Genomic DNA, 13,403 nt, shown 5'->3' with positions numbered 1-13,403 from the left:
AACTAAGTAAGTTTTATGAACTTCTGTAATTATAGAATGAATTTTATTTTGTATGTTAATATTTATTTTATTATATTTTAAAATACCAAGAATTTTTAACACTCTCATTTGTGTCATTAGTCTATAAGTCAAAAAAAATATAATATTATAAATAAAAATCTATTAATTACTCAAAATACTTTTACATGACAATCATAGATTAATCATGAATCCTCTACTTATTCACATAATCACATTCATATTCCAGATAAGATCATTTCATTCAAAATATAATAAACCTTGCTAGTAATTTTAAATTAAATATCCTAACTTTAATTTCTAATTACGAATAGAATCAAATTATTATACTTTAAATATTATTCTCTTATATATAACACTTATATATAATATTAAAGATCATATAATAATAATTTAAAAAATTTAAATATTTTTAGAACATCTAAAATAAATATTACCCCAACAAGGAAATAGAGGAGAAGAGAACAGACTTACCGAGTTGATTAATATGGACAGACTTATGAGGTAATACCTCTTCCGTAATAGTGAATTGTAGTTTTTCGATTTACCATCTTATAGATAGTCGTAAAATCGATCGTGTGAGACCATTGAAGTGATGGATTTCGAAGAACAGAGGAGATTATAGTTTACCCTTGTATCCATGTGAAGGATCTCCTGTGAGTGGGCTGTGGTGTGAAGCTGAGTCCGAACATCTCCTTCGAAGCCTCCCCTTGCTCTGCAAATCCGATGATCTTTGCGACGAGCGATGAGCTTTGCCGGACATGTTCGACGTCTAGTCTAGTCCACACGAGCTGCGATAGCTGCATTTTCCTCTGCTTGGAGTTCAAGCTTATTCCCCAATCTACATAAAGGCTCTCCCTTTCCTCCGGCGAGAGTGCCCTTCTCCATCTGCTTGCATAGTCTCTCCCTCTCCCGACGAAGATGCCTCATGCTGTTAAAAGTGTCGATCATTCAGAACCTTAGCTGATCAGGAAGTTACATTGGTTCCCGGCCATGGCCATACCTTGAAGAAGGGCAGAATGTGTGGCCATCACCAACAGTATTTCCCTGGGAGTGGGAGAACTTGTTCTTCAGAAAGGACAGCCTTCTGCATTCTACTTCCATGTAGAAGGAGTCGGCTGGGTCGCCTTTGAAGAGCAGGAAAAAGCAGCTTCTGTGCGCCAAGGAGACATGGCATGAGTGCCAAAGCTGGATGAGCTCTTGCTGCTTTCTCTCGAATTCCAATGGCCATGGCCGCGAGAGAGACTCCATGGAGCATTTCTCCCCTTCTCCATCAGTTTCCAACTCTGTTCGCTGAGCCTCCTGCAGAAACTGGCGGATTCGAAATCTTAATGAATAATTGATCGTCCTCAAAAATATCCAATGGAAGGATCGAAGCAGTTCATAGCAAAATACTTGATCCTGCAGATTGGCCTTAGATTCTTCTACTTGTTCAGGCGTTAGGGAGAACTCCTTGTTATCTTGTTCGACATCTTCAAGAAAAGAGCAGATTGAATTGCTCATCAAACTCGGCTTGCAGCTTCTACTTCTGGTCACTGCAAACGCCTTAATGTTCATTACGTTTTTCTCTGGAGCTTCTACTTCAAGCTCAATCAAGTTCTCACTGTTGTTTGCTGAACTATTTACATCATTCAGCGGAAGCAAGCTCTCGTTTTCAGTATTCAACCCTTTGCTCAATGCATGGACCTCGACGCATCGAACTTCCTTGCAATCTTCTTCGATGATGCTTTGGTGTGCATTTGGGTTCTGGCCATCTTCGCAGTCACTGTGCATACTCGATTCTTCCTAAAGAAAGTGAAAGAAACAAGGAGATGATCAGACAAATGTAAGCGAACACAGCAGTTTTCAGAGCAGAAACAAGCACCCAATGCCTCGACTGTTCATCGACTACAGCGTGGAGCAGATCATCGAGTCGAGACTGAGCCAGATCTCTTTGCGCCATGAGTTCCTTGATTTCCCGCTCCATCTTAAACAAAGAACAAGCACGCGATCAAAATGGTGCATTTTTTCTGCAGGTTGAGGACGCAGGAACAAGATATCCCTACCAACCTTTTCGATCTGAGCGTCTCTATCTTTCAGAGCATCAGAATGATGAACGCGAGTTTCCAGTCCTGCATTCATCAGGTCAGTCTCCAATCTCGCGAGCTCCCTCTGCAGGCGCCTCACCAGCGCCTTGTCGGACACCACCACGTTCACTCGCGCATTGGTCGCGACTTCCCTGGCGCAGCTCGCGAACAGCAGGGTGTTCCTCGACTGCTCGACGTGGCTCCTCGCGGGGCTCATCGTGCAAACAATGGCGGTCCTTCCGCTGCCTCCCAAGAAAGGCTGCAGTATCCTCGTCAGCTTGGAATCCCTAAATGGAACGTGCCCACCTCTCCCTTTGCTGCTCAGCTCCGCAAAGGAAAGACGTCGATCAGCGACAAAGACGGAAACAGAACGCCGAGAAGAAAGAAATCACGCAAACTCATTTCTGCAACCTCAGTTTGCGAATCACAGTTCCTAGCGTGAGCAAGCTTCTGTTGATATGGCAGCCTTCCTTCAACCGATTGCTCGCGGACGACACCTGCGATGCGCGCTCGCTTCCTGCTAAATCAACAAAATTCTGCCAAGAAGACGACGACCCTCGTTATCTCTTCAGCTTTTCATTCATGAACAAGACGACAGCAGACTGAACGTACCACAGCAGCTGACAAAGTGCTCGAACTGTCTCTGCTTTCGATTGTCTGCAGTAATCCATAAACAGACTAATCATCATAATATTTTCTCTCCATTTTCGAGAGTCTAATGCTAAAATTATATGGCTGAAGAGGCGAACCAGTCTCAGGATTTGATGAGATCGAGAGCTCGTCTCATTCAGAGCTGTCTCTCCGATTTGTCTTTGTGCTGAAAATAAAAAAACAGATTATAAAAGCTAATAATTTAAGCATTTCTTTGTCATGGAATTTTACCTGCACAGGTTTCAAGCAGTTCCCTGAGATGGAACTCGTTCGCCAGAGGTTCCTCTGTAAGTTTTTCCACAACAGTTCCTCTCTGAGAAGAATGATATTCCTAGTTCTTTCTTCCAAAAAATAATAATAAAAGTAATAATAAACAGATGAATAATTCTCTAGCAACCTCTGGATCATCAAGAAGCCTGAGAGGAGTGCTGTCTGCGCTAAGAAGATCTCTCACTGATTCATTGTAAATCTCCATTGCCGAGAACTTCAAGAAAAATTGTCTCTCCTCATGCTGTTACAGAAAATAAATAAGTGATATTGTTCTACAAAACTTTTTTTTAAAAAAATTAAAAACTAGAGAAGTTTGGAGTAATTTATACTTTCTGTATGTAGTCATATATGTCTTCTACGCAGTATGCAGTGATTCCACTCATGGTGTATGTTTTTCCACTGCTTGTTTGTCCATATGCAAACACACTCGCTGCCAAAAAAGATCAAGAATATATGTTTTTTAATAATTTATATGAATGTTTAAACGGGCTGTTCGATTGTTCTAACCATTGATTCCATTGACAGCTGAAAGAGCTACTTCTCTTGCACCTTCTGTATAAACCTGCCTGGTGCTGCACTCAGATCCAAATACTCTGTCTGATATGTTCATCAAATTTCAGTTCGTGTCGATTTATATATGAACAGATAAATCTCTGAAAACACACCGAATGTGTAGGCAGAGGGATAGAGGGATCTCTCAGATAGGCCAGGCTTGAAGACGACAGAGGTGCCATTGATGCACTCCCAGTCCACAGGGTCATTTTTCTCAACCTCCTTCGCGTTGAGAGGCCTGAGCCTCACCGAGACGGAGATCCTCTCCTCCGCCGTCCCAAAATCCTGCAGAAGAGAAAGAAAAGGAAAAGATTTTACGAACAGTGCGTCAGGAAATTCATGAACAAACAAACCTGTGCCATCTCTGTTTTGTGGAACAGAATTGGATTGCAGAAAGGAAGAGATGTTGTTTCTGTTGAGAAGAAATTAATGGCGTGTGTTTCTCCCTCTTCTCTTCTCCAGGATCTCCTCCTCCCTGATCCGATGTTTATCTGTTGGTTGCTTGGAATAGATTGTCGAGGTGTTTGCATGAAACTAAAAAAAGAGTGCATGGCCAGGCGAGGAAGGTCTGTTCTTGACCTTCCACTTTTTACTTCATTTTTAAGGGACTAGAGAGGAAAAAGAAAAGCTTAAAATTAACTTCTATTTGTTTTAATTAATTCATTGTTCTTGAATTTATAGCCAATTAATTTCGCAAATGAAAGAAGCCCTGCATTTCTGAAAAAATGATAAATGCATTTTAAGTTTTTATCAAAACTCAATTACTTTAGGTGGTAATTTATAATTACTCAAATTTTCCACCGACCACCATTTATTGTCTAAATCGGGAAGCGCATTAGATGACTGTTATAGTTTTCTAAATCATCGTAGGTAGGGAAGCTGCATTTTAATTTTTTATCAAAAATATAAATTATTTTAGTGGCCAATAATGTATAATTACTTAAATATCCTCCTCAGTACTGTTACTATTGTCTAATTCTTGAATTGATTAGATACGCCGTTATAGTTTTATTGATTCACATTTAGTAGTTATGATTTCCTAACTATTATGAGTTAGTATATTTTAGTTAAAGAAAGATTAGTCTCATTGGCGACGATATGTCAGATACAACGCCTAACCCTGTAGCTAGTTCGGCTCAGCACCTAGCTTGGTTCTACACCCGACTCCGAGACCGACTCTGCACCCAACTCGGCTAGGCACCTATCCTAGCTCCCCGTTCGAGCTTTACACCCAAACTCCCCTCTCTAACTCGGTGTCTGAGCTCTTGCTTGGCTTCGAGCTCAACCAACTCCGTGCCCACATGGTCGACTTATGGTCGCCTGATCGATTCCGTGACCCATTTAGTGCTCAACCGACTCTACTCCCGATTTACCCCATGATATCCCGGATAGAGGTCAACTCCTCAATTAGCTCAATTTTATCAAGTTCGCTCTCTTACCCAATAGTAGGTCATCTACCCTACTAATACAACATGGTATTGGACCACACAAGCATGGGTGATGGGACCTCTAACTACTATAATGATGTGATATTCTTCTTACCTTCGATGTGACACTCTTTACCGTTGATGGGATGTTTCTTTTGATGATTCCATATAATGTCCTCGTTTCTCGTGGGTGTAAGTACGCGCACATACACACCATGAATAGTTTCTCCTTCCATGCTTCCTTTCCTTTTTTTTTCTCTATTTTTCGCTAGTGAACTTACTTAAGCGTTGGAACGGTTAAATCATGACACCCCCGCCTCTATCCTATCCGTAGATCATAGATCATGCACAACTCTGTCAACAGAAAAGTCAGATGCTCGATGATTCATTTGGAGATGATCTCAAATATAAACACTAACTGTTATAATATATTTGATCGATTCAAAAATTAAATAAAAAATAATAATACTAAATGACAGTTGAGTAGTTATACACAATTCAATAGTGAAATACTTGTTTTAATAAAAATTAAATTTAAAATGGAACGGCCATGATTTTATATGAAATTTTTATTGTTCATTTAAAAAGAAATAGAGATGAGGACAATTTTTTATGTGCAATCCTTTTGAAAAAAAAATAAAGACAAATAAGACTTAAACATTTAATAAATATAACTAAGTTTTTTCTTCTTTTCATTCAAGTAGACAAGGTGAATAAAAAAATTGAATACAATATATATATATATATATAAAAGGTTAAATATATATCTAAGAAGAGTTAATCCAAAATTAATTGAAAATCTTGACAATAAAAATTATTTAATAAGCTCTTTTATTCACCAAGTTGATTTTTTTCCAAACACATCCTTTCTAAGACTTAAATAAGTTAGTTTAAGAATAACTTTAGAACCATGTTAAGTGAAATTATTTGATGCAAAAGAACTTATTTAATTATTTTTTGAATGAAAAAATGAGGTCTGTCATTTTTATCAGAGGTGCTTGGTGCAATATTTGCTTTTTGAAAAAGATAATAAATTGACTTCAACTCTAACTTAAAAAAAGATTCCTTGTGTTTTAAATAAGATTAAAAGGCACAATTCGTATAATGAAAGGAAGTGGCTAATCACTTGAAAGTAGAGAGATGCTTCCTCAAAGTTTGTGATTTCATAGTTTTTATCATTACAAATACATTATTTTATTTAGTGGTGTAATTTTGACCTTAGATATTTAAGTTCTAAGATATCAAATTTGGTGGATAAAGTCTATAGATATTTAAGTTTTTGTAATTTTAAGTGAATTAAAATTCAATTATTAATCTTAATAGGATGTTCAAACTCAACTCAAACAAGTTGAATAAGAAAATGCCTTGGTTTAGCAATTTCTCATTTTTTTAAATATTCTTTATAGTAAAAATTTAAAGAAAATTTAGCTAATTATTCTAACATAATGCTTTGTTTAGATTTTTTTTAAAAAAACATTTAAAATATTTTTTACATTATTTTTTTCTTATTTATAAGAAATAATAAATGTTCATATTTATTTATTGATTTATAATTTTAAAATATTTTTGGGAAAATATAAAATTAAAAAATCATTGCACATGATACTAGTAAGCAACTTGATCAATAAAAAATATAATAAAAATAGTACTAATGTAATATAGTCATCCAATGCACTTTCCACCACATAAAAGTCAAAATATTATTTTGTTGACTAGTTGAAATACATATATTTGAAAATTTTCTTTGTCAACTTATGACTTGTTTATTTTTCTCAAATTTAAAATTCTCAATGAGAGTTAATTATATTAATTAAAAAAATATTTTATTTCATATTAAAATTAATTGTAATTTTACATGCGACTAATCTCATGCCATAGAGTTAATTGTATTTATAAAATAAAGTTTAATCTTATTTTTGAAGAATTTTATATTAAGATAAATAACACTTAAATAATCCTATTCATATGATCGATCACATTACGTATAAAATAAAAACTCGTATTGTGTCACCCATGACCTAAGGACGCACCCCATTACACACATCTTAAACACCACCAAATGAAATTTCATTTGCATCAAATTTCACTTTGAAATATCTTTATCAATTCAATAGTATCATTATATAAATTTAAACTTTCACATTGGAATCTAACACATTTACCACTAGATGAGTACGTAATCATTAATCAATTTGATTAAATTTTAATATGATTATTGAGAAAGTAAGAAACACGAGGAATTTGGAAAGTAGAGAGGGAAAGAGACTAAAAATATTTTATAAAGTAATTAGTGGAAGAGCAAAGAGTGTCATGCAATGTAACTTCCATAAAGCAATACGAATTTTTTTTTTTTTGGAAAAGTTCCCCACCATTTCAAAATTAATGATGCTCCAATTGATTTTTTATTTTTAATATATATATATATATATATATATATATATATAATTTTTATTATTTAATTAATTTTAGAAGTGATGGAATTTTTATCAATCAATAAAATAAATCAAAAAATATAAATAAATTCTGACTGACTATTTAATATCATAATTTTTTTAAACTTAATATCAGATTTGAAAGAATTTCACTCTAGATAAATAAAATAATAAAATTATTTTTATGAATTTGTTTTTTGAATGAATTTAAATTTTGATCTAACTTTCTTTTATAAAAGATGAAATTCGTCATCTCCAACGGTCTCACATGGTCGGTCTCACGACTATTTGTGAAGAGATAAATGAAGAAAATTACGACAGATTACGGTGGAGGAGGATATTACTTGACTTCGTCAAAATTCTAATTCTTGTTCTCATCTATAAGTCTGTTCCGTCATAACCAATTTAGTTATGCCCCGGAGACAAATCATTTGGTCAAACTCTCTTCTGCAAAAAAAAAAAAAAGTGGAATCCGCCATCATAGCGATTCCACATGGTCGGCTCCACGACCATCTATGAAGAAGGTAAATCCAAAAATTGCAGTTGGTCATGACACAGAAGAATATTGCTCACTTCATTGAGATTTAAACTTTTTTCTATAAGTCTGTTCTGTAACTATATTTAGTCTCTCTTCAGCAAAAAAAGTGAAATCGTAACCAACTCACCAACTCAGCTATACTTTGCCCTCTTCTACAACTCTGGGATATTTGGTCGAACTCTCGGTCTTCGATGGACCAAATGGGCTGATGGTAAAATTTAAAACAAAGTGGTAGCTGATGGCAAAGCTCCCAGGTCGCCGTCTCATCGGCATAAATTCCAGCATGATTTCCGAGGCTTACTGAATATTAAGTCTTACGGCGGCCCCAAGCTCCAATTCACATCGTCCTTGGCGACGTCGAAGACGACGAAGGGAGCGCGATGAAGATCGTCTGCGGCGTGTGCCTCAAAGAAGAAGCCTCGGTGTTCTGCTGCGCCGACGAGGCCGCGCTCTGCGACGCCTGCGACCAGCGGGTCCATCGCGCGAACAAGGTCGCCGGAAAGCACCGCCGCTTCTCCCTCTCCGCCCCCTCCGCCCAGTCCGACCCGCTCTGCGACATCTGCCAGGTCCGCCTCGGCCATTGAGATCGACGGCGAAAGGTTGGGTTTTGATTGACCCCCCTCTGTTGGTTTCGGTTTTGGGAATTGCAGGAGAAGCGAGGGTTCTTGTTCTGCCAAGACGACCGGGCGATTCTGTGCAAGGACTGCGACGCCTCCGTCCACGGCGCCAATCGTCTCACCATGAAACACAATAGGTTCCTCCTCGCCGGTGTCCGGCTCTCCGCCGTGCCGATCTCCTCCCCTCCCTCCACTGGACCAGAGACCAAGACCGCCGTGTCCGTGAGCCAAGAGAATAAGACATCGGTCGCAGACGCTTCCACCAGCTGCAGCACCACCGGCATCAGCGACGCCAGCAGCATCTCGGAATACCTAACCAAGACGTGCCCGGGATGGTGCGTCGAGGACCTTCTCGTCGACGAGGCAGCCGCTGCGATGGTGGATTTCACAACGGTTCGTGGGTGCCCTTTCTCGCTTTCCTAACCCTAAAAAATCGCATCTTTTTTCACAGGGAGTTCTGTTGTTCATTGCGCAGGGGAACGGCTTGCTTCCATTCCCGGAGCCGGACGGCGGGGGGCTGTATCCGGCGGCAGACAAGCTCCCAGCGTGGGCGCTGCAGGTGCCCCAGTTCTCTCCGCCGTGTCTCCCTGCCAGCGCCTCCGTCGCCGGCACCGGACACTACCAGCCGTGCCAAGGGAGCAAGGTGACAGCGCTAGAGCAGTGGAGGGAACAAGCGTTCACGGTGCCACAGATCTCCCCTGCTTCAGCTCCCACCAAGAGGCCAAGGCACTCACTTTGGTTCTATTGACTTGGCCGGCCTTTTGGCTCACATAGTTTCGACTCTGTTAGTTTTTAGGATGAAGTTCTGTGCCATGGAGAGAGCTTGGTTTGGCTGGTGCCTTTGTGGAAGCTTCAAATTTCCAGACTCATTTAGTGTAAAAATGTTTATGTTTCCCCAGCTTTCTTACTTAGTTCAGACTAAGATGTTGATTCTATCAAAAGAAGAGAGAAGACTATAGTTTTCTATGATACATGGTAATAAGAGTTCTAGTAATGCCCTGCAGGTTGCAACCAAATGTCAAACAGAATTTATTGTTTTAATAAATTTGAGCTTGATTGAAGCAACCAAAGTACCTTTGTATCTTGAGAGTTCTTAACAACATGCGATGGTTGGTGGTGGTGCTGCGATCGATGCTTGAAAGCACTTATCAACTGTCATTGTTTGGAAATCCAAAAGAATTAGCACATGATGCGATACAATTCAGCATTCATTCAGTCAATTTTTCCTGGTTCGTTTTGCTTTCTCTTTACATCATCTGAAGACCTACAAACTGAAATAAATCCTGGTACAAACATCTTCAAATCATCTGAAGGCCGCCCCCTCCTGTGGAAACAGAAGTAACTCTGCTTCAATCTGCAGACGAACAAGTCATGAGCTTGAAAAAACAGAGTATATTCTAATGTAATGAACTGCTCGTGCCTGTGCATGTTTTTGATTGAGGAATTATTTTCTGCTTCTTGATAAAAGAAGTCTACAAAGAGGGGGGAAAAATTTCGAAAATCCAAATCAAATCTTTACCATTATGCTTTCTCTCTGAAAAGTGAGAAATTAGCTGTTTAATTCAGTAATCGTCGAAACCAGATCGCCGATTCGCTGCTCGTTTCCGCCTGAAACTGCAATCGCTTCTTCGACCGTCCGTTGGATTCCGTTCTGGAGCTCCCTGATCTGGCGGCCGTTGAAAGCTGCAGTTCCCCAGTGTTCGAGGACCTTCCCAATCGCTGATGTAGTCCGGAAGGAGGTCCGCCTCGTCGGAGATCCTAAGATCGGACAATGCAGGGCAGATTTCGGCGGGATCCCATGGCCCGGGAGGCAAGTTTCGGGGTATGGGTATTCTAAAGTTGGGATTGCAGAGCGTGACAGGAAGATCCGGAAGGGATTTCTTTGGCGGTGACAAAAGGGGAGCGGGGATTAGCTCCTTAGGAAGTAAAGATAACGGGATCGGGCCATCGGAGGTGGGGGTTTGCGATGATCTACGACACTGTGAAGGAGTAGGAATCTCCTGTTCCTGGAAGGATTTCTTTGGCGGCGATGAAAGGCAGTGCGGTATGAGCTCGTGAGGAAAGCAAGCGAACGGTGGCGAAAGATCGGCGAAGGGGATTGGCGATGATCGACGAGGCAGTGAAGGAGCAGGAATCTCCGGAAAGAATTGCTCCCGCTGCGAGGAAGGGCGAGGGCGAATGAGCTCGTGCGGAAGGAACGCGAACGCGGGCAGGCGATCTGCGACACTGGAGGTTTGCGATGATCGAATAGGCCATGAAGGAGCAGCGGGAACGTCGTCTTCGTTGCCGTCGCCGTCGCCGTCGCCGTCTCCGGTGGCCATCGGCGAAGCTGAATGCGAGACGCTGCGGAGGAAGAGCGAGCGACGCACGAATTTAAACTATTAGGGGGAGGAATGCCGGTGGGTCCCGCGGGTATTCGATGGGGTAAGTGTCAGTTGCCGTTGCCTGGTAGTTCACTCGATTTGTACCGTTTTTTGCTTATTTTGGTATTTGCTGACGTGGGAGGAAAAGAAAAAAAAACAAAAAGTATATGCTTCAATTTATTAATATTTGTATTGGCTTAAGCCTAAAATAGTTAACATGGATATTTAATCACAATGATTTAGAAAAGTAACGCGGGCTAATTTGTTCCTTCATCTTATACGATTTTTGGACCAATCATGGCCGTTGCGGTTCAATTCGACGGTCGGGATTGCTCATGCTAATGCCGCTTGTTGCCCCTCGCCGTCATGGCGTCATCCTCCTCCTCCTTTCCTCGATCCCCCCTTTTTTCTAGGGTTTCGTCCGCCGACAAACAAGAAAGGTAGAGCTCGGAGACGGCGTACAATCGCAGGCGAAGTAGATTCCGAGCATCGGCGGTTTGGTGGGATGGCGGCGGAGGAGCCGCGAGGTGATCCGACGGCGGGCGCCACGGAGGAGATCCATTACCGGACAAGGGTCATCCAGTTCCTCGGAAGAGAGACCCCGATCATCCTTCAGAACGACGACGGCCCTCGCCCTCTCCTCGCCATCTGTGAGTTTTCGATTCGTGTAGCGTAGCTTCGGTACGGTAGCTTGACGGCAGCGAGGGAGGAATCTGAGAAGCGAGCGAGGTAGACAGTGTTGGCTCCTCCCTCCCCGACCATCGCGGAGGCGGCGAACTTGACCTCCCCCCAACCGAACCACCGCCGCCTCCTCCTCCTCCTCCGGCGGCATGGTTTCCAATTCATCGCTGACGTGGGCCTGGGCTGGGCCTAGATCCGAGACCCCCAGGTGGTTCTCGAGGGCTGTGGTGCTGCCCAGATCATGGTGGTGGAGTTGCCGGGATACGTCGACCCACACTACCTCCGTAATTTTTTTTTTTTTTGCAGAAAAAAATTATGAAGGCTCCATTAAAAAATCTTCTTATCAGAAATGATCCGAAGATGAAAAATTTCGTACAATGGTTAAGTGTAAACACTAAAATAAATTGAACGAAAGTAAATAAAATCAAGTGTGTACATTGTTGTTCAAATTTCAGTTTATTTATAGTTTTTCTTCGATCTATTGTTGAGTGACACTTTTGAGCGTCTGGAAGCCTTCCAGACGTCTGAATTCGTCGAACTTAATCTACTCTAGCAACGATCCATTAACGGGTTTGGATGCTTCCTTGCAATCCGAACGTTCTGGAACTGATTCGAGCGCTTGGATTTCGCAAATGTGGACTTCATCCGTAATGACTTGCTCTGACTTGGAATGAGTATCCAAACGCCTAGAATGAATCCAGACACTTGGATTCTAAGGGCGCTCGTAATGGATTTAGGCATATGGAGTGGTCAACTTTGTGTTAATTATTTTCCTCTTTCGTTCTGTCTTGATCATCTTGCACAGTCTTCCTTCTAGCTTCTCGTCCTTCGGATGCACGCTCCCGTGCATCATTCTTGCTCCTTCGGAGTATTCTTTCACAACTCCTTGTATCTTAGATGCACCAAGTCCGTCAGTTTTTCTCGTGTCATTCTTCTCATTTGTTTACTTCTTCTGTCAATGTTTCTCATCTGAATTATGTGTGATATCTTAAGTCTGTATACTTAAATACATATATCAAATATAATCAAAATATAATTTTAAATTTATTTGATTGCATATCAAAATTTCATTAGAGTACTAACAAATTCTTCAATTTGGTGTAAGGGCAATCGCAACGCTGCATTAATAGACATTAATAACACCTTAAGAGAGAGAAAAAAATGATATGGCACATGAACGAGTTTAATGTTTTGAACGCGTTCATGCGCAGTGAGGTGGGCCAGCCAGACACCACATATATTTTTTTTAAATTTTTTAGTGTTATAACATGGTAACACTTTGCAGATGCTCTAAATAACAAAATGCAAACAGTATTATATACACTAAGTTCTACTGGCACTGTACCTTCCGTTCTGCAAGGACTTGGAACATTCGGAAGGTTCTCGGCAACCATATGAGGCAATTTAAGAGGAAGGTTTGGTCTGTGTCACTATCTTTCTATTAAATCATTCTAATTTCTTCTATTATTCTAAACTAGTCACAAGAGAATATTAACAAGTTAGTCTAACAAGCACATACAATTTTCAAACTAATAGAAGTTCACTTTTGCTAATTTAAGATAAAATTCTTCTTACCTATATGATATTCTGCGGGTCTCATCTGTGATAAAATATTTCGGAAAGTATTTTAGATAATTGAAACAGTAATAATGTCATTTTTATTTTTATTTGTTTATTTTTTTATTTACGATTAAGTCATTTAAAATTTTTTATTTAAGATTTAAAAATTAGATTATAATATTAAATATAAAAAAATTTAATTACTCATGGAATGGAATGTATCAAATA

The 13,403-nt window shown here is 40.0% G+C and overlaps 2 protein-coding genes across 2 annotated transcripts; one reads left to right on the top strand and one right to left on the bottom strand.

The window, feature by feature from the left end:
* Positions 1–644: 644 nt before the first annotated feature.
* On the bottom strand, positions 645–11,752 carry LOC141845898 (kinesin-like protein KIN-7J). The gene is given in 15 exon segments (XM_074733901.1): positions 645–899; positions 901–949; positions 1,022–1,320; positions 1,414–1,803; positions 1,883–1,984; positions 2,068–2,401; positions 2,496–2,620; positions 2,697–2,741; positions 2,834–2,901; positions 2,967–3,048; positions 3,133–3,246; positions 3,335–3,435; positions 3,513–3,602; positions 3,671–3,824; positions 11,729–11,752. Coding segments are annotated over 12 exon segments (1,917 nt in total). The 5' UTR covers positions 3,389–3,435; positions 3,513–3,602; positions 3,671–3,824; positions 11,729–11,752.
* On the top strand, positions 8,280–9,469 carry LOC141845886 (B-box zinc finger protein 20-like). The gene is made up of 3 exons (XM_074733889.1): positions 8,280–8,520; positions 8,605–8,964; positions 9,047–9,469. Exons 1-3 carry the CDS (start codon positions 8,335–8,337, stop codon positions 9,317–9,319), a joined length of 819 nt encoding a protein of 272 aa, XP_074589990.1. The 5' UTR covers positions 8,280–8,334; the 3' UTR covers positions 9,320–9,469.
* Positions 11,753–13,403: the final 1,651 nt, after the last annotated feature.

This window comes from Curcuma longa, chromosome 15, assembly GCF_044706935.1.
Source record: "Curcuma longa cultivar G26 ecotype Majalengka, Jawa Barat chromosome 15, ITB_CL_G26_1.1, whole genome shotgun sequence".
In the NCBI taxonomy this organism is placed as follows: Eukaryota; Viridiplantae; Streptophyta; class Magnoliopsida; order Zingiberales; family Zingiberaceae; genus Curcuma; species Curcuma longa.
This window is presented reverse-complemented; position numbering and strand designations above follow the sequence as displayed.